Source organism: Solanum tuberosum, unplaced genomic scaffold, assembly GCF_000226075.1.
Source record: "Solanum tuberosum cultivar DM 1-3 516 R44 unplaced genomic scaffold, SolTub_3.0 scf00118, whole genome shotgun sequence".
Classification (NCBI taxonomy): Eukaryota; Viridiplantae; Streptophyta; class Magnoliopsida; order Solanales; family Solanaceae; genus Solanum; species Solanum tuberosum.
In genome coordinates, this window is record NW_006239043.1 from 147,678 (window position 1) to 168,409 (window position 20,732).

A 20,732-nucleotide genomic window follows, 5' to 3' on the forward strand; every position below is an offset into this window, starting at 1 on the left:
CCACACAACCCCCTACCCAAAATCCACCACCCTACTACCCTTCAAAAATCTCTCTTTTTGAGGTTTTATCAAGCCTTCAACCCCAGAAAAACTTGCCATCAAGCAAAACTATATTGACAAACACAAAAAAAAGGTTCTCTTCTTGAAAGTGTTCATTCTTGAAAATACCAAAAAAAAAAAAAAACCATCTTTCTCATTCAGTCTTCTTCTTCAACCTGAGAAAAAGCTTCTCTTTGAGCAAACCACAAACACCCTTTTTCTTATTTCAAACATACAGTACATAAAAAGTTTCTCTTCTTTGTTGTTTTCATTTTGTGCTAATTTAGTGCATACCACAATATAGTATATTGAAAAAAGTTTTCTTCTTTGGTCTCTTCATTCTTTGAACAAAAAAGCTCTGTCTTTCCCTTTCTTCTTCAAAAACACCCTTTTCTTCTTTCAAACATATATATTACTTAAAAAAGTTCTCTTCTTTGGTGTTTCATTCTTGAAAAAATAAATTAAAAAAAGCTCTTGTCTTTACCTTTTTCTTCTTTCAAACATGTATGCATAGAAAGTTCTCTTCTTTGGTGTTTTCAATCTTGAGTTTTTTTTAAAAAAGCTCTTGTCTTTCCCCTTCTTTTTAATAAATTCAAACACCCTTTTCTTCTTTCAAACATATAACATAAAAAGTTTTCTTCTTTGGTCTTGAAAAAACAAAAAAAGTTGTTGTCATTTTATTTTAGTGTATAGTATGTGCAAGAAAATGATGCATTATAAGAGATATCAGCACTGGAATAGGAAAGGGGATGTTTTTGTGGTTTGTGTAGATGAAGAAACTACCCCTATTGGTTTAGTGTGTGGAAACTCTGGTTACAATCACAAAAGAACTAAACCAAAACTTTTTTACCTTCTTTTTCTTTGTTTAATCTCTTTTAGCTTTTTTCTAGCTCCACAATTGTTCACTTCTCGTCATAAATTTTCTCTCTTGTGTAAGCTGCTCTCTATTTTTCTTATCTTTTTGGTTTTTGGGGTTTCAAATTTTTCTGATTTTGTTCTGTTTTGCATGTGTGCAGATTCATTTAGTTCTGAAGAAGGAGGGCTTATTTCTAAATCAGATTTTAATGTTTGTTCCTCTGTCTCTAATGGTTAGTTCTAATTATTTTACTTGTTACTTATTTTTATGTTCTGTTGAAAATGATCCTATATCCATCTATGGTGACATATTGGGGTGGGGTGGGGGATGAAGTCTATTTTTGGATTTTATCTTGTATTATGATCATGTGATGGTTGTGGAATAATATATGGATAGACACTTTAACTTGGTCACAATTCACAACTAAACACTCCGACTTTGAGTATGCAAATCTAGACACCGACAAGCTAGAGTGTTCAGTTGTCAGTTGAGACCAAGTTGAAGTGCCTATCTCTCAAAGTTGGAGTGCTTACTTGCCAATTAAGGCCAAATTTGAGTGTCCGCGTATGTATTATGCCATAAATGTTTGTAGTAGGGGCTGATTGAGTTTCTTGTGTTGGTATTATAGACTTTTGCTTGTTAAGGTTTTTGGTTTTAGTGTAACAGTAAAATATGTCAACATGGTTCTTTATCTTCCCAATTTTTGATAGATCCTTTGGTTGAATTGCAGGGTCAATTTGCTGTGAAAGAAGCAGTATCCGCTCCGATGTATGCGTGATGAAAGGCGATGTTAGGACGGATTCTGCTTCCTCTAGAATTACCCTCTACAGAAACAATGGTCATGAGAATGGTGAGGTGCTTCGGCATGAGAAGATTAGGCCATATACTCGGAAATGGGAAAAAAATGTGATGGACACCGTCGATGAGTTAGACCTTGTTGTGAAGGGAGAGCATTCCAGGATTCATCAAAAGTGTGATGTTAAACATGATGTGCCGGCTGTGTTTTTCTCTACTGGAGGTTACACCGGTAATCTTTACCACGAGTTCAATGACGGACTTTTGCCCCTTTACATCACTTCTCAGCAGTTCAACAAGAAGGTTGTGTTTGTAATCCTTGAGTACCATGCATGGTGGATAATGAAGTACGAGAACGTCCTGTCTCACCTCACCGAGTATCCTATTATAGATTTTAGTGGAGATAAGAGAACTCATTGCTTCCCAGAAGCCATAGTTGGTTTAAGAATCCATGATGAGCTAACTGTTAATTCTTCATTGATGGGTAATGATAAGACCATTAGAGACTTTAGAGATATTCTAGACCGAGCTTATTGGCCTCGGATTAGAAGTTTGATCCAAGATGAGAAACGTGAAGCTCGAATGAACATGGAAAAACATGTTTCGTTACCCTCATCCGAGACAAAGATGATGACGATGGAAGAAAAACAGGATTTGAAGAAACCTAAAGTGGTTATAATAGCTAGAAATGATTCTAGAGCTATAATGAACGAAGATTCTTTGGTTAAACTGATCGAAGATGTTGGATTTCACGTGGAAGTTTTGAGGCCACAACGAACAACAGAGCTCGCAAGTATCTACCGAGTCCTTAATTCAAGTGATGTTATGATAGGAGTTCATGGTGCTGCCATGACACATTTCCTCTTCATGAGGCCTGGTTCTGTTTTCATCCAAATCATTCCACTTGGAACAGATTGGGCAGCAGGTACTTATTACGGAGAACCAGCAGTGAAACTAGGCCTCAAGTACATTGGATACAAAATTCTTCCTAAAGAGAGCTCATTGTATGACGAATATGACAAGAATGATCCCGTCCTGACTGACCCTAACAGCGTGAACGATAGAGGATGGGAATTCACGAAAAAGATCTACCTTGATCGACAAAATGTTAGGTTGAATCTTGGAAGGTTCCGTAAAAGATTGCTTCGAGCCTATTATCATTCTGTCGCCAATGAAAGCTTACGTTTTCGTCATCAAAGTCAGTAACTTTTACCTTATTGTGGTTCATTAAACATACATATTTAGTCCCAATTGTGAAAGTTCTTAGAGTTGTACATCATGATTCAGAATAAATGAAATGAACATTAATTCCTGTATAGATTTGTTGAAATGCCTTTTGTGTACATTGCATATACTTTTTTGCCAATTTTGCTGGCATGGCATTTATGTCATTGGGCATGTTCACTGCCTTTTTTTCTTGTTTAACCATCATGTATTCGAAACTCACTGGCCAACTTATCTTGATTCATTGGTTTACTATCCGGGATTTACCCCGTATAAGGTTCTATACCATATGAAATGACAACTCAGGGCACGAAGTATCTTGTTATCTAGGCTCCAAGGAAGGGCCGCAACTAAGGGGTCTAGATGTCTAGCATAAGCAGTCTTATCTTGACATAAGCATCAATAGTTTATTCCGCGACTCAAACTCTCTACCCATGAGTATGTCTACTAAATCACAACAAGATTCCCACACATGTAGGATCTGCCCTTTTGACTTGTCCATATGCATATGATTGTTTTTCTGTTCTCATTAGATCATCTTTTTGCAACATGTTAACAAGTTATTATATTAATTTTCTCTGCAAAATACTAGTCCTAGCTAGGTCTAATTTAGTTTATATACTGTCTAATACATTATACATTTTCTTTATTAATGATACTTAACTTAGTCCATCTTTACTTCTGATTTTGATTTATTTTGCTAGTCAACACTGCAAATTCTGCAGCATGTTTAGTAAAATGTTCCTCCTTATTTGTGTTTCCCAATGATTTATCCTTTCTATACAAATTGATAATTGAAGCTGATTCTAAATCCACTGACTTTAAATTTTGGTTCGTTAAAGATTATAACACTAGTTGATTTCCTTTTATTAGACTAAATCTTAACAGCTATGTCAGACCTCAATGCTCAACTACGACTACTCGAATCGCTACTTTTCTAAAGTTAGGTGCTCGATCAATATTTTTTGTATGTTATTACTAGTTTCCGATATAAAAATTAGTGTTTGGGTAAAATATAATGGGTGTTTGAGCTTCAAGTAGCCTTACGGTACAACTATCATTGCTTGGTGGACAAAGTTATATCTCGTATTGTATTGACAAGAGATAACATGTATCAACTGGTGGAATAGTCGAGTATGCACAATTGACTCGAACATCATTAGTATAATATCTAGAACAAACATCTACAATGTAACTTAATGTTATTTTGTCTTAGATCTAGATAATCAAAGATCAAGCAAACACATACAATCAAAGAGCATCTCCACTTTCTTTGTCGTAAGACATTTTTGATTACTTCACATACACAATATTTTTGTTGCTGAAACACTAGGTATTTGGTGGATTGGATCAGTCAGGTGTACACAAGTTGACCCGATACTACCATCTTAAAAAAAGAAGAGGAGATTGACAATTCTCCATCTACATTAATGCACAAGTAAAGTCAAAGATCTTGTAATATCTTCATACTTGAATCTAAAGTAAAATGGTAAGTATATATTTCTTTATTGACACTCAAAGACCACTAATCTACCATTTAATTTAACTACACTATTCACTAGTCAAATAATATGATTACATTATCTAAATCACTTATACCTAATTCAACTTACAACCTTATTATTAAATGTTGGTGAGTGTTAATGGCACGTGACTTCGGGCGAATGTAATTTTAGTGTTATAGTTAAACTGAGGGGTGTCAATGGGTGAGTTGACTTGAAATTGAAAATATTAAAATGAGTTAAAATAGAAATTGAGTTGGGTCTTTACCCACCCAAGTTTATTTTGGACTCAAATTGGTTGGGCTTAAAAATGGGTTGGGGTCTTGACCCGCTCAGTTTGACCCGCTTAATCTCAATAGTTTTAATATATTGTTATTTAAATTTTATAACTACAATTTGAATTTCAACAAAAAAAAAATTTAAAAAAAGAAGTTACAAATGAATTGATAAACTTATAATATAAACTTATGAACTCAAAGTTCTTATACCATGATTAAAAATATACCTCACAAATCTCATTCATCGATGGTGATAATGTATAACCTGAAAATTACACAATATGTCTATTTTCAATTGGTCCAACTTTATTCTATACAAAAGAACAATAAAAACAAGTCAAAGTTGAAAGATAAACGAAATATTTTTTATTTCCACAAAAGATAATATCAAAATATACATAAAATGTGCATGTAAAAATGGATCATAAATGTAACTCGTCCAATTCAAAACAATCATTTTGTACCAAATTAAACAACGATATTATTGATATAGCCCATTTGTCAATTTAACATTCTAATATAAACTACTAACCAAATAACACCTCAACTAAGTAGGAATGTGTGATGTGTCGCTTGAATACAAAAATGTTTTATCCAAACCAAACTGTTATAGAGAAGTTGGGATAAGATGCAAGTATTCCCTAGATTATGATCGAAATTTCAAAAACACACAATAACTAAACAAGGTCCTATTACTCTGAACCCATTTTTTTTTTTTTTAATTTTGTATATTTTTTGTGACTTACATAACATCCAAACATCTCTCACGTGCTTTAATTACGTGGAGTTACAGTATGCCACATAAACCAAAATATGTATAAAATTACAAAAAAAATGAGATCAAAATAATATAATCTTAGTTTAGTTAAGATATGTCTCTAATATAGTCACGTGCCTTATCTAGAGAAGTTTAAACTAATGGTGAATAGTGCAAAGTTCAAGGGCCGCTCTAGCAATATCAGTTTTTTAAAAAATAATAAAAAAGGAAGTTCAAGCGTCTTTCAGTTTTTGAAAAATGGCGGCCAAACAAAGGCAGAAATTGACGGCGATGGAGACGGAGACGGCGGCAGCGGCGGAGACGGCGACGATGGATGTAATAGGAGAAGACCTTCTGCACAACATTCTGTCTCGGTTACCAGCAGAATCATGTGCATCAGCAGCATGTGTGTGCCGTAGTTGGAATCTCATCATTAATGGCCTTCTCACTCTTCCAAATCTTTCATCTGCTCTTTCCTGCCATCCTTGTCTTCAGGTATAAGATTCATCCTAATTTTTTGTTTCCTTTGGCTTAACCATTTTGTTGATCTAAGTAGAAACTTGTTAAATGCCCTAATTTATGCGTTACATTTTCCTTTGTAGTTTGTCGATACCTTTTTATATTTTAAAATAATCTAACTTTAAACTTTCTGTTGTATTTTAATGAGATGATACATAGTCTGAAGCGAAACTCGAGAGATCAATTCCCTTGTCAATGCCTTCTCAATCGAGCTCGTCACATCGGGCTTTTGACTAACCTATGTGATTTGCGAGCTATTGTGAAGAAGAAAATTTAACCGGTGTGCACCCAATTAGTAGGTGCTATGGGTTTCTATGCTCAATACTAAGCACAAGAAAGGAAGACAAACTTTTGAAACTTGTGGTTTAAAACAACTTACAGATATTTTATTTTATTAAGGGGGAAAATGGTAAGTTTAAAAGTATATTCTTTTCTTAAGACAGACTAACAAGGAAAATGTGCTCCATAAATTGGAACAAAAGAACTATTAATTATAAGAATTACACCCTCCTCACCATCTTATATGGTAGTCTTTGACGGGACATGGAGCTTTAGAAGAAAAGAAAGAAAACTTTTGAAACTTGTGGACTAAAACAATCATAAGTATTTGTGTGAGCATAAATCATCTTATTATGGGTAAAATGAGAAATTTAAAGTTAAATTGTTTCTAAATAAGAAAGTATCATAGCTCTCAGAGCTTTGATCTAGTGGTAAGAGTGCAATGCGTGGTGTGTGGGTTAGACGTACGTCACATGTTCAAACTCTGCTATGAAAACGTATGATATCTAAGTGGAGAAGGCTAGACGGACAGCCACAGTCCCGTGTCCAATTTTTAAGCAGGAGAAGGCTAGAGGGGCAGCCGGCAGGCCCATGGTCCAATTTCTTTGAAAAAATACCAATCAAAAATAAGTATGGCATTCTTTTCTAGACAAACTAAAAAAGAAAGTATGTCACATAAAATTGAGACGCCTCTTAAGGAAAAACGTAAAGTTTAAAGTTATATTATTATAAGATTAGAATGATGTCATTCCTTTTGAGACATACTATTGCAAAAGAAAGAAGAAAAGATTATCAAATAAATTGGGTACATATGGAGTACTAACTATAAAAATTACTCTCTCTGTTCTAATTTAAGAAAGAAGGAGTCTTTTAAAAAGAATTATTTTGAAAAATTGAAGAAATGTTTGAATACACACAAAAAGTAAGATGATTTGACCTTTGTATTCCAAACCTCGCCATTCTTTTTGGGACTGGAAGAGAGGTATATATTTTAAGAATTTAACTTTGATAATCAACACAAGATGAGAAGTGATGAAACGAATACAATATTTGATAAAAAGTTACTGTAGTTTGTTGAAAACTTCTTGAAAGAACTATTTTGGGACAATGGGAGTATCTTGTTTAGCTTATTACAAGAGTTTATTGGGTTGAAAATGAATTTTTGGTGCAGGGTGCTGTGGATGAGGCTGTTGACAAGGTTTTAGCTAGGCCGATCCGGCCCCAGTTTGTAATTGCTTCCATTGGTCCTTCTTTTGACTTGGAGGAAGCTCAGTGTCTCGTATGTGATCTTCTCTCTCTCTCTCTCTCTCTCCCTCTTTATTTGGCATTTATGTGTTCTAGAAATTGTGGCATACTCGGTGAATATGTTTGTTAAATGGTCTGCATCAATATATTCAAAACGAAATCAAATTAACGTCTTACTTTTTATTTGAAGTTCTCTAAAATAAGTCTCCTTCTCGTTTTCTTATGATTCTGAATACTTTTTAATTCAGAGTTTTAAGATTATAATTTGAGATTTGTATTATATTATTAGTGATAATAAGAGAAAATGTTGCAAAGTAAATGGCTGAAATGTTTGTTTGAAAGGAAAAATTTCACAGTGAAGTGTAAATTTGAATAGCCTTGAACTACTAGAAGTTATGAAAATTGTTTAGAATAATATTATTATAGAATGGAGTAACGTGGTCAATGAGGATTCATCTAGCCAACACCAACTTGTTTGAGATTGAGGCATTGTTGTTGTTGTACAAAATTAAAAACACTGTCATATAAATTGAGATCGAGAGTGTATTACCCTATTATATAAAAGAATAATTTAGGATCTCAGTTTTGTTCTAAACAATATTTAAATTGTTCAAATATCAACTTGGACCCGCGTTTAATTCAGCATAATTACTTGAAATCTTATCTTAATAGCTCTTCTGAAACAAATTAGATACCTAACGGGTTGAGTATGAGCTGACGTGCAAAAGATTAGGAAAGTGAAGTGTAGTCAAAGATCAGGTTAGCCCTATAATTATGTTAATTGTAGAATTGTTGGTTATTTTTTCGACTTAAGATCTATAATCATCAAGTAGTTACATAGTGACTGACAGCGCTATTTAAGTTTGTTAGGGTATTGTATCTATAGCGAATAATCTAATGAACATTTTACCTAGTTTTTTAGCATTGATATCGTGTGATTCATACAAAATATCTTTTTAGGCACAAGCAAGCCTATATCGATCTATGCGAACTAATTAATATATTGAGACAATCAGTATGAAGATTACAAAGTTAAAATACACGAAACAATCAGAATGAAAAGCGTCCCGTTTTGTTTTTTCAATTGAAATGATATACTTTGTTAAACTAGAGATATTAATAAAATCATCCATTCGAAGTATGAATTGTCACACATTGGAATAAGCTATATGTGCTGCTTATGGTGGATATATTGTTCTGCAGATTAGTGATAGATTCAGTAGCGAAATTCCAATAATCACTTCGATATCCTGTGGAATTTTTGGGCAAGATGCTAACACTAATGAGTTTGAAGAGGTAAATCTAGTGGTTATAGACTAGAATCTTCTTGGGATTGCATTCTGAATTCAACCAACAAGAATTGAAGTGGAGAAAATGATGTTTTTCCAGGTTCAGTGGGACACATGGGAAGACAACAAGGCTCATGAGAATTTTCGTGATGAGGACGAGGGTGTTTTAGTGACTGTTGGTTTCTTGCCAGGATTAACAGTTGATTTAATCCCATTAAAAAAAACTCGGGTAATCCTGTTCTCCAATACAACCCCTAACATTTATACAAATATGTCTGCCTTATTGAGAGAAATCTGAGCTTCCACTTTTTAACTTTATTTTCATTTTGAATTTATGAAGTTCCTACTTGGAACTTTGAAGGATATGAATAGTTTATATCTAGTAGAAAATTTGTGCTAACTTGATTTAAAATGGGCTACACTAACTTGGGGAGAACAAACTTCAGGGACTCATGACTGAGAATTTCGTGCGCAGTATCAGGGAACGCTCGTTTTCTCGTTCTGGATCATCACCAATGGGAATTTTGTTATTTTCTGTAAGTCTTAAGTCTCTTAAGACCTTTCATTTTGCTATTTCTTGCCCCCTGTGGCAAAGCAGTTTATTTCCTCCTTGTAGAAGTGGTGATGCCATATTTTCCTTAAATTGTGGATGAAGGGGATAAAGTTAAACCTCATGCAATTCAGATTCTGTCGTCTGGACTTATCAATTTGGATTTTAGAGTGGGCCGGGTTAAAAAGTTGTATTGAAGTTTGTGACCAACTCATCTAAGAGAAAATACACTTTTATTTATTTAATTTTGTTTTCAACACCCCCCTTCACGTGCATGCCAGATTTTTTTAAATGGGTCAAGCATGCTGATATTCTTTTTGTTATTGAGTGGCGGTGAGACTCGAACCTGGGACTTATGCCTGCTCTAATACCATATTGAAGTGTGTGACCAATTCATCTAAAAGTTTAAGCTGTTAGTGGGAACATGCTTTTATTTATTTAATTTTGTGTTTGAAAAACAGAATGAACTTTGAGGGACACTTGAAGTTTATGCTTTTCAAATATCTAGGAACAGCCTTCTTTTTCTTACTTAAAATGTAATGAGAATCATTTGAATGTTGTTATAGGACGAGGACATTGACATCAAACCGGTCCTTGCAAAGTTGGGTGAGTGAGCTTCATAGTTCTCATTTATGCGAAACTTCATTTGTTCCCATAATACTTTTATGAGTGCTGATTTCTCTTCTTACTTGATTCTGTGAGAAAGAAATTATATGTTCAGTGCCCCATTTTGTGTTTGTAGATTATGCTTTTTCCAGTGAGACTGCCATTGTGGGTGACGCGGGTTCTAAGTTTTTATACCAAGATGGAAAAGCAATTAGCCCTTCTAATAGCAGAGTGTCCAGTTCAGCTGCTGTTGCTCTTTTGTTTTCAAGGGATACAGGCAAGCCTCCTGGTATGGAATTCTTCTTGACTGGAACTTTCCGGTTTCAAATCATGATTCTGTTTGTTCAATAACAAGAGCACAGTTTTATAAGGCATTTGGGTCGGAGAGAAACTTGCTAGTCTGATATAGTGGGGCGTGATTAATATTTGGCGCACATCTTCAATATCAACTAAGTTATGAAGTTGTCTAAACTCCCCAAATTTTGTTCTTGAAAAATTTCACAAACTCAACTTTTGATCAGCTAATATCCATGAAAATCCGAAGTCTGTCGACTTCCTTGTGGAATAATATGAACTTACCAATTTGAGTATAACTCAATCATTAGCTAGTTCTATTCCTCAACTTAATAATTAAATAGAAACAGAGATACTGAGATAGGAAGGAAGAAAACATAATCAATTGATCTTTTTTTTTCTTTCTTTTTTTGAGAAAGGTAACAATATTATATATGTGTAGCACAAAGGCTTTTCTAGGCCATCTTTACAGATTACAAAAACCCCACAAGTCATAGCTTTCTCCTAGCACCTACAACAAGAGTTCTGTGATGTTTAGCTTTGAATCAACATCCTTAACAAAATCTTGATCATTGCTGGTAATAACGATATCGTCAACATAAACCACTAAATAAATACACATAATTGGAGCAGAGTGCCGATAAAACACCGCCAATCATGTCAATCGTCAACATAAACCACTAACTATATATCTTGAGCGCTGTGTATTGCATTTGACCCGTATTTGTCTGAATAACTTCGGTAAGTGCTATCTGATACGGTTTCTACTAAATGAATTTTCATTCTCTGTGAACTTTGTAGTTATGCATGATCTTTTAGGTTCATGACCTTAATATTTTTGAAAATTGTCTGTATTTGTTAAAGTTATGTCATGCTTTTGCACTTATATCGGTAAATATATTGATGATTAGATTTCTTGTCTTCTACTTAATATTTTCGTATATGTAAGTAATTTATCATATCATATTTCCAGGGAATTTATTGAGAAAATCATTTTCTGGGACCTTATAAACAGGTGTTGGGGAAACTCAGTTTCATGTAATGTTATCCACTGGCGTTTCACCGATTGGGCCTAAATACAAAGCTGTTTATGTTAAGGCAGTATCTCATGACAATTCTACTCGGCTCATGGCGACAACAGACGAAATTGACTTTAATATGGATGGTGAGACTATTTTAGATCCGATTTATGATGAGGTAAGGTAGTACATCTTCTGAAGTAAATTGGTTTTAATGTTTAAGCACCAAAGTTCAAGTAGCTAGTTTCTGAAGGAAGTAATTACAGCTGATTTGATAAGAAAGACAACTACCAAAAATACTTGCAAGATTTTGTGGTGTAACTAGTCTCGTTGTCTTTTTCCTTTGATTCCTTCCATCATAATGAATCCTTTTAAGTTCAGTAATGCGTGGATTCATCAAATGTCAGAACTCTATTTCTCTTGCCTCACTTAGAAGGGAAGAACATACAATGGGTTTAACGAGATGCATTATAGCAGATTGGACATATTTGGATGATTAGAGTTGATCATGCTGTCTGACTGATTTTCAAATTCTATTGGTAACTCAGAAAAAGATCTGACCATTTCAAATTAAGGTTATAAAAGACTTTATAGAAGAGTGTTCACGATTGATCTTTTTGTCGCACGTACAGTTACACAAGGTATAGTATCATAAGAAACAGTAAAAAAACCACTTTTGTTAAACTATGTTATTTTTTTTTAATCCTTAATGGTTTAATAATCTGCTATATAGAGCGTAATCTGTAAGTGAAGGTTTCTTGTGAGTTGAAGATGTCTTTTACTAAATCATTACTTATTTAAAACTTAGAAGCTGTCTAATTGATGAAATTTCCCTTCTAGTATACATCTTCCTTCATGTGTGTGTTTGAAACACATGAACATAATCCACTCCTCTTTGACTTCATCTTTCTTTTCTATGATTTGATTTCATCAGTTGGGAGATCATACCCATTCTCGAACTCTCTATGTTGGAGTTACAAAGATGAGGAAATGCACTTCTCGGCATGTGGACACAAACTGGATATTTATGCGTGAATTCCAAATGGTTTTAAGGTAATTAATGCACCATTGAGCTTGATTATCCTTATAGCCTTCAAGTATGATGTTTGAATGTTCTACGATGTCTCATTCTGCTCTCCAGTTTATTACATTTTCTATCCCGAGGTGTTTGATGTGTAAAAGCTTGCAGATAGAAGGATTATTCTCTAGGAAGTTTTGATGGTTCATGGAGACAATAGGGAGTCCTCCTCAACTGAGTTTGTTTCTGCAAACATGGAAAAACATTTTCAATTGTATAACTACTGTTGTTTCTTTTACTTGAGCTATCTTTATTAATTTTACTGTCAGTACTTCTCTTTTCTACTTGTATTTGTCGATTTTTTTTTTTTGAAAATGCTTTTATTAAGCCGAGGGTCTATCGGAAACAACCTTTCTCTCTCCCACAAGGTAGGGTAAGGTTTGCGTACACCCCATTCCTACCAAAACCTTTGTGGGATCACAGTGAGCATATTGTTGTCGTAGTTGAAACTGCTGTCTTTACAACCATTTATGCCTTTCCTCTTCCTCTCTCTCTTTACTTCTGTAACTAATTATACGAATTTGCAGAGGTGATTACGAGTATCTCTATGTCCATGGTGATGGTATCAAAAGTTACGACTCCTTCCAGTTTTACCATGCAAATTCTGATTTGGCGCGTGCTTCTTGCAACAATGTTTCAAACAAGATGAAACTTCTGAAGCAGGATCTAAACCACCTAACTGATGATCATTCTAATAGCAATGGAAGCATAGGTATGCAGAAGAAGTCTGTTTTTGGTGGTATGATGTTTGCTTGCTATGGCCGTGGCAAGTTATATTTCGGTGAACCTAATGTAGATGCCTCACCTTTCTTGGAGAACTTCCCTGGGGTTACCTTCTCAGGAACCTATTGTAACGGAGAAATTGCACATGGAGATTTTAGCTTATACGAAAACGGGTCTAAAGAACATAGCTCTACACGTTGCAGTTTGCACGAATTCAGCACCGTCTACCTGGTTATGTCGTATAACCCCCCTGCAGTGCCACAACTTTAGAGATTTAATTGGTATTGTCTTTTGACAATTTGGTGAACTGGTGGGTAATGGCAAAAGTTTTTTTGCTGGTTTGAATAGTATATTTCTCTGTACTTTTTGGTGGTAGAGGGCAAATGTCTCATGTACATATTTCAAAAGCAATTCTACATTATTTTACTATTGTTTTGTGCTGTTAATTTAGTTATTTAAAGGGGAAGTGTCAAAAACACACTTAAACGAGTTTCATACTTAAACTATCACTTATTAGTTTGAAAAATATACCTCATTGATGTGTAATATACTCTCCTTTATTTAAAAAAAGCCTCGTCACATGGCATTCTACCTTGATAAAATATTCCACCTGAATAAAAATTAAATAAACTATTAATATTAATTAAAAGCTAAAAACTAAAATATTGCTATCTAATAAAAAAGAAATTATTATTCGATAAAATAAAATTTAAAATATTTTTCTTACCCACTCCTCCATCTCCCCCCAGCCCCCAACCTCCTGTATCCCTCGACATTACCCCCTCCCCTCCTCTCCTTACTCGATTGTTTTCTATTTTTTTTTTACTTCGACCTCCCTCCCCAAACCAACCAATCCTTCCCAATATTTTTAGATATCATTTTTATTTTTTTTAAAACCAACTTCTACCCCACCTTATTTATCCCTATGTTCTCAATTTTTTAATATTATTTTTTCATGTTATATATATATATATTATTTTTATTTTATTTTTACTTAGATAACAAATATAATAGAAATGAATAGTTTATTTATTAAAATATCTTGTGGTAAATAGAATAATTACTTAAAAACATATGTATATATCTAAAACAAAATGAGAAATACAAAAAAGAAAGTGAAGGATTAGGTGGGTTTGGGGATGGAGAAATATTCTTTTAAAATGCCTTTTGTAAAAGAAAATTAAAGTTTTTTTAAAAAAAAATAGATGTGGGGTGTATTAAGGGTACGGTGGGAGGAGGTGATGGAGTGGGGTAAGAATAATTTTTGTTGAGACAATAATACTTTAATTTTTTATTTTTTAACTAACAACTAAAGATACTTTCATTTTTTAATTTTTAAAAATAACTATTTTTTTGTTGAGATAATGATACTCTACAGACCCATGTACGGTCCGTACGTTAGGCCACATATCGTACTTGTCCTACATGGATCACTAACTAGAAACCCGTCATGGAAACCACGAGTCGTACCCTTTCTTGTATACTGACCCTAAGTCAGAGGCATATATCCTTAGGCCTACGAACCATTAATGTCAAGTTTGGTTTGTACCTTTTTTGACGGGTTGTACTGGAAAGTCGTAAACGAATCATTGAGAGTACTTAACTTTCTAAAGACCAACTACGAGAGTCCTTTACGTCCCGTATTTCAGTGTATGGTCCGTACAAGCTATGTATAAAACTCAAGGTGTCAAAATATCACTCAGTGTGGAACTCCATCCACAACTCGTAGATCCATTCACGAACCATACTGTTGGCTCGTGGAATACATATGAGACTTGACATTTTCCATATTTTCAACTATCAAACCATGATTGGTACTCAAGATCCATACAACCTTCTACAGTCTGTACATGTGCAACTTTTTACACCAATCTACAACCCTTTCACCTTCCAACTGACCTTTACATTTACTGGGTGTTGCAAATGTCATCTACCTTCAGTGCAAAAGAATTCAGTCATCATTGAATTTGGTTTAGAACATTGCTTGATGAATTCATTACTGACAAAACATTACTTCAGCTGCAAGTATAAAAAGAGTAGGGGATAGAGGATCTCCCTACTTAATTCCTCTAAAAGATTTAAAGAAGCCTTTAGGTTGTCCATTCAGTAAAACTGAGTACTAGTTATTACTAACCAACCTTATAGACCATATCAATGATCCTCTCTCAAAAGCCAATCCTTCTGAACACCTTCATCAAAAATAACCACTCAACTCTATCATATGCTTTCATCATATACAAGTTTGATGGCTTACCTCTTTTCCGAATCTCTAAAATAATTTTTTGCATTAATAAAACATTTTTAGTTATACTCCTTCCTTGTACAAAATCAACTTGTTCTAAAGAGATAATCCTGGACAATACTGTTTTAAGCCTCTCATGAATAATTCTTCAAAAGACCTTAATCATGAAATTACTTAACAAAATAGGCCGCGAGTTTGAGAAATTATTCACAATAATTTTCTTAATAGGATTAAGTTTTTGTGCGTGGAGAATCTTGGCAGCCCCCCACTTTTAAACCACTTTATGCTACTTTTTCTGTTTTCAGAATTCTTTCTCCCTAAACAGTTGCTTCTTTAACTCTGCTTGGGCTTGATACAATTTCTCTTTATTAGCTCTAGACGGATCCACTTCAATATGAGATTCATGTACTTTAATGACTTCTTCTAAAGTGATTATCTCCTAAGAAAATATTGCAGAAGTGTCCTTACTCCATTGAGTCAATACTTTCTTCACCTTTTTCAATGTATGATGAAATAAACTAAACAACTCCCCTTCAAAATTAACATGCCAATGTTCTTTTATCACCTTCATGAAAGACTTCTCGCTTAACCAAATATTTAGTAATTTAAAGGGCTTAATCACATTCTCTTTATTTTTTTTGAAAGTGATCACTAAAGAAGTATGATCCGACTCATTTCTCACCACATGTTCCACCTCAAGAATCAGAAAAATAGTTATCAATCTATCATTACTCACTACCCGTGTCCAATCTTTTGAAAATACACTCTGTATCAGTTCTGCTATTCCACCATGTGTACTTGCTACCCTTGAATTTTTTTTATCTTTCAGATTACACACATTAAGACAATGATTAAAATCTCTAACCTCCATCTCTGTTACCCCCCAATTTTTCCTCATTAGTACTGATATTAGACATCAAATTCCATGATTGCAATCTTTCACTTTGTGTACAGTTAACATACACTAGTGATATCATCACTTCAATGCCTAATGCTTGATTTTGCAGTTTAAAATTTATCATTTTCTCTTCATCCCTTACTATTTCATATTCCACAATTTCATCAATAAAAACCCAAATTTTACAATTTGTGTCCGCCTTTGCCTACTTCATCCCCAACTTCCTTCTAAGCTACTCTAGTTGTTGACTATCTTCAAAAGATTCTATAAATCCAGTCATGTAAAATTGGTATCTTTCATGCATATTTATCAGTCTAGTAAACATGCATGTTTTGAGTGTTTGCCAACCTGATATTCCATATTAAGGTTCTCACAGATATTTAGCGTTTTTGACAATTGTTCTCTTTGATTGTCTTGATGATGCTTGAATAGTAGTGATTTCTTCTCCTCCTTGTTTCCTTTGCTTGACACGAGTCTCCTTTATTCTGTCTATTTGTTCAAGCGGCAAATCTCCTTCTCTAGTCACCTTTGAATTGTTTTGTGATAAATCATGTTTGTCCATACTTCCCCTTTTTTGGTTCCAATACTTCTTCATGACTGCCATGATCTACCACCAGCTCATTTATTATTAACTTTCGCTACCACTAACTAAGGCTTTCTCTATATTCTCCTCCTCCTTCTATATTTGCATCTTCTTCACTTGGATTATGTTGTGGTGATAACTCTACTTTCCTTTCCTGTTTTCTTTCTGCCTTATTGTCCCGACTCATGTTGGTCCCATTTGTATCAACTTTCTCCTCCCCTTCTTTCTGAATGGTCTCCTGTTGTATTTTATCAAAGTTTTAGTTCACATATTCTTTTGTGCTTCCTTCAATATTTTTAACTTCCTCTTCCACTTTGTCCAACTCTTCCTCACCCTTCATTGCCTCGAAGGAATTCTCATCTTGAATGTCATTTCCCCCTTTAATGTTCCCATATTTATCCCTCTTATACTTATTCCTTCTTCTGACCATCCATTCTTTCCTACCACTATTCCACTTATCAAAACTCTGTTATGTTCCCCCCACTATATGTCTTCAACGTTTTGATGCCATCTTTTTCCTATTTCCTGCTCCCTTGTTTCATATAATTTTGGATGAGTTCTCTGACAACTATGGTCATTATGATCTTGCTAACAATATTTTTTTTTACAGTATTTGGGCATGTAGTCATATTGCACCTTAATCTATTTGTATTTTATAACCCTCGTGATATCATTCTCCTTAGTGGTTCTAACCCTTGTGGTAATTTGGCCATCTCTATTTTGACTTTAGCATAACTAGGTCTAGTTCGATTTTTCATGGCTATGTCAATCGTTAGTGGTTAATCCACTGCTGGTGGTATCGAGAAAATTGCCTCCTTGAAAAAATGATTTAGTGATAGATTAGGAAAGGATATCCATGCCACTCCGATCGTTGTTTTTACGTCAAGTTAAAACTATGGATCACATTTAAGGGTTCTTATATGCTAATAATTCTCTCTAGCTTTCACATATAAAGTTGTTGTAAATAGTAGATACACATAATCTTCCAAGTTCGTGAGTCTGATCAGTATATGTCTTGTATCCAAGACTTCTATTATGCACTCACTCTTGATTCCACATTGACCTAGTATTGTCCTCCTCAATTCTATAATGTCAGATTAATAACTTGGTTTAAGAATGGTCGCATATTGCATTGGATTAGACCTGCAGAGTTAGGTTGCATAGGGTTCGGATTGTCTTGCTAAGTTAATGGGGAAAAACCCTTCGGGGGGTTGGTCTCACCGATGGTGGTTATGGCCATGGCCATGGCCGCTGCTACTGAGGTTAGGGTTTGCAGGTATTAGGGTTTTTTGGTAGAGATGAAAGTATATGTAGATTTGAACAAAAGTGGATAATATTAAATGGTGTCCCTACAACATGTTAATAACTTAGTGCTAATAATTTTCTCAACAAAATACTAGACATAGGTCTAATTTAATTAATTATATACTATTTAATACATTATACATTTTATTAATTAATGATACTTAGCTTATTCCATCTCCACTTCTTATTAAATAAAATAGTATTCGTACCCGCGCGATGCACGGATAATATTATGTAAAAAATGTCTAAATCATCTAAGTTGACTTATTTAAACAAATATGTATATAGAGATTTAGTAAAATCTCAATTGTTATTTCATTATTATATTAAGTTATTAACCATTTATATCGTCCAAAACATGTTAAACATCATTATTATTTATTATATAAATATTTCACTTAAATAAATCAATAATGTGTCAAAAACATGCGTAAATCTTATTTATTACGAAATTCTTTAATACCCTTTTTTTTTCAATTTTCTTTTTCAAATATTCTTTTTGTTCCTAACTTTATGGAGCATTATCTTAAAAATGCAGTGTGATATATTCTTAATTCAATTTTACTTAATATTTTTAATATTTACTTATTTTTCAGTTTGAAAACTTCTCAATTTAAAATAAAACAGATTTCCTTCAACACGATAAATGTATATATATATATATGTGTGTGTGTGTGTGTGTAATAATTATTTTAAATTTAACTGCCCAATTTTCATATTTAATTGTGTTCACATAATTTGAAATTCCAATTATGTTATTAATTAACATATCACTTAGTTTAAATATTTACTTTTAAAAATTTAATAACTTCTCACCAAAAAAGAGTTCTAAACAATTGTGTTTTATTTTTTTCTATAAAGAATGAGTAGCTATGGAAAGTTATTTTAAACTGCTCAAACTTTCCACAAAACAAATTCCTAAGTGCTTAAATAATTTGGATTCTATAAAAAAAAATAGTGTTGAATGACAATATTTGATCTTATATTTAAATTTTTAAGTGTATCATAATCATAATTGTTTTCTTAATTAAAAAAAAGAAGAGAAAGGACATCTCTTTTGTTTTTAAAAGGAGAAAATAGAAAAAGTAATTTACTGATTATATATAATTATATAAAGTGATTTAATACTTGTATATAATTATTGGATGAAAAACTACTTGAAGAAATAAGTTAAACAGCAACTGTTTGAAGTTGCTATAAAAAAGAAGTAGTTGACAAAAAGGAGAGTAATGAGGAATATGAAAGTAATGCAAATGAAAGTTTTAAATTTTTTACCACTCTAAATTAAAAATTCATAATTTCATTTCTTATTCTGTATTGTTTAAGCTAACTACCAACATATGACCTTGGATTTAACTTTAAAATATTTTGTCATCCCAATTAAAAAAAAAATTAATCTTTTTATATTATAAATAGTAATTAAAAAAATATGTGAAAGATATTTATAAATTTTCGCATTGATAAAAATACATAAGTAATAGCAATAGATTTTATGTTTCAAATATACATTCATAATCTTTAATTTTTAAAGTATAAAATAATGAGATCTTTTTAAATAATAGTAACTCAAACTAATAATTAATCTTTAGTGAATTAAGTTATAGTTTATGCTTAGAACAATTATTCTTCAATGCTACTCATTAGTTGACTTAAAAACATACCAAAAATTAATCACCATTCATCTTTGTTCCCTCATCATTGCTAGTAGAACAGTTTCATAATGCAAAATGCTGATCTTGCTATTCTTCTTCTTCTTTTTGATTTCTTTCCTAATCTTCATCTTCCTCTTGTTCTGAACTTTCATCTTCATTATTATTATAATATCCAATCTTATTGTTTCTTACACATTGCTACACTGGAGAATTCATTCATCTTTATCAACAACAAAAAATCGCAATTGCCCCTCTTTTTGAACAAAGGTACAAAAATCCCATTTATTAAATCATAGTGGAAAGCTTTGGAACAAAGGTACAAAAATCGCAATTGTGGACATTCATGTATAGTGGAAAACTTTGGCAATAAGATTATTTTTTTTGGCTTTTTCATTGAAACTTTGCTGATGGAGTTGCTGTAAAAATGACTTTGGTAGTTTTTTCCATTTGAATTTTTTAACTGAAGCGGTTGATAATCGTGTTTATCCGAATTTGATGGAACATGCTTTTGTTGGAGTATTTTTTTTACTTATCTTTTTTCAGTTACTAATTTTATCACAGTAACTTTCAGTTATAGAATTTTTAAATAATTAAATATATCTCAACCAATAAGAATAATCTCAAATACAATTTTCAAATTCGATCTTTTTTAAAAGAACCCCAAAAAACGTTAAAATCTCATCTTTCATATTTTCTTTTTACAGTTTTCATTTATTATTACTAACTTTATTATTTAAATTTCTGAAAATTTGTGGCGCTGACATGTGGTGTTTTTTCTTCTCTTTTTATATATAGATAGATGTTATGACCGTTGCGTTGATTATGCATGTAATTTTGTTTGCTTTGCTAGTGATCAACACTACAAAATTCTGCAGCAGTATGATTATTAGTAAACTGTTCTTCTTATTTGTGTTTTCTAATGGTGATGTCTTTTTTACATTTTTTCTTGTACTTTGACGTTCATTCTGAATTTACTGACTTTCAATTTTGGTTAGCTAA

General features: G+C 33.0%; 2 protein-coding genes across 2 annotated transcripts; both read left to right on the top strand.

Annotated features, from left to right (window-relative positions):
* Positions 1 to 685: 685 nt before the first annotated feature.
* Positions 686 to 3,006, top strand: LOC102599822 (EGF domain-specific O-linked N-acetylglucosamine transferase). Its single transcript, XM_006350112.2, has 3 exons — positions 686 to 971; positions 1,056 to 1,127; positions 1,626 to 3,006. Exons 1-3 carry the CDS (start codon positions 734 to 736, stop codon positions 2,894 to 2,896), a joined length of 1,581 nt encoding a protein of 526 aa, XP_006350174.2. The 5' UTR covers positions 686 to 733; the 3' UTR covers positions 2,897 to 3,006.
* A 2,698-nt stretch (positions 3,007 to 5,704) lies between these two features.
* Positions 5,705 to 13,511, top strand: LOC102600159 (F-box/LRR-repeat protein At5g63520-like). Its single transcript, XM_006350113.2, has 10 exons — positions 5,705 to 5,946; positions 7,421 to 7,528; positions 8,698 to 8,790; positions 8,884 to 9,012; positions 9,230 to 9,319; positions 9,900 to 9,939; positions 10,076 to 10,228; positions 11,249 to 11,430; positions 12,187 to 12,305; positions 12,858 to 13,511. Exons 1-10 carry the CDS (start codon positions 5,710 to 5,712, stop codon positions 13,321 to 13,323), a joined length of 1,617 nt encoding a protein of 538 aa, XP_006350175.2. The 5' UTR covers positions 5,705 to 5,709; the 3' UTR covers positions 13,324 to 13,511.
* The last annotated feature ends 7,221 nt before the right edge of the window (positions 13,512 to 20,732 follow it).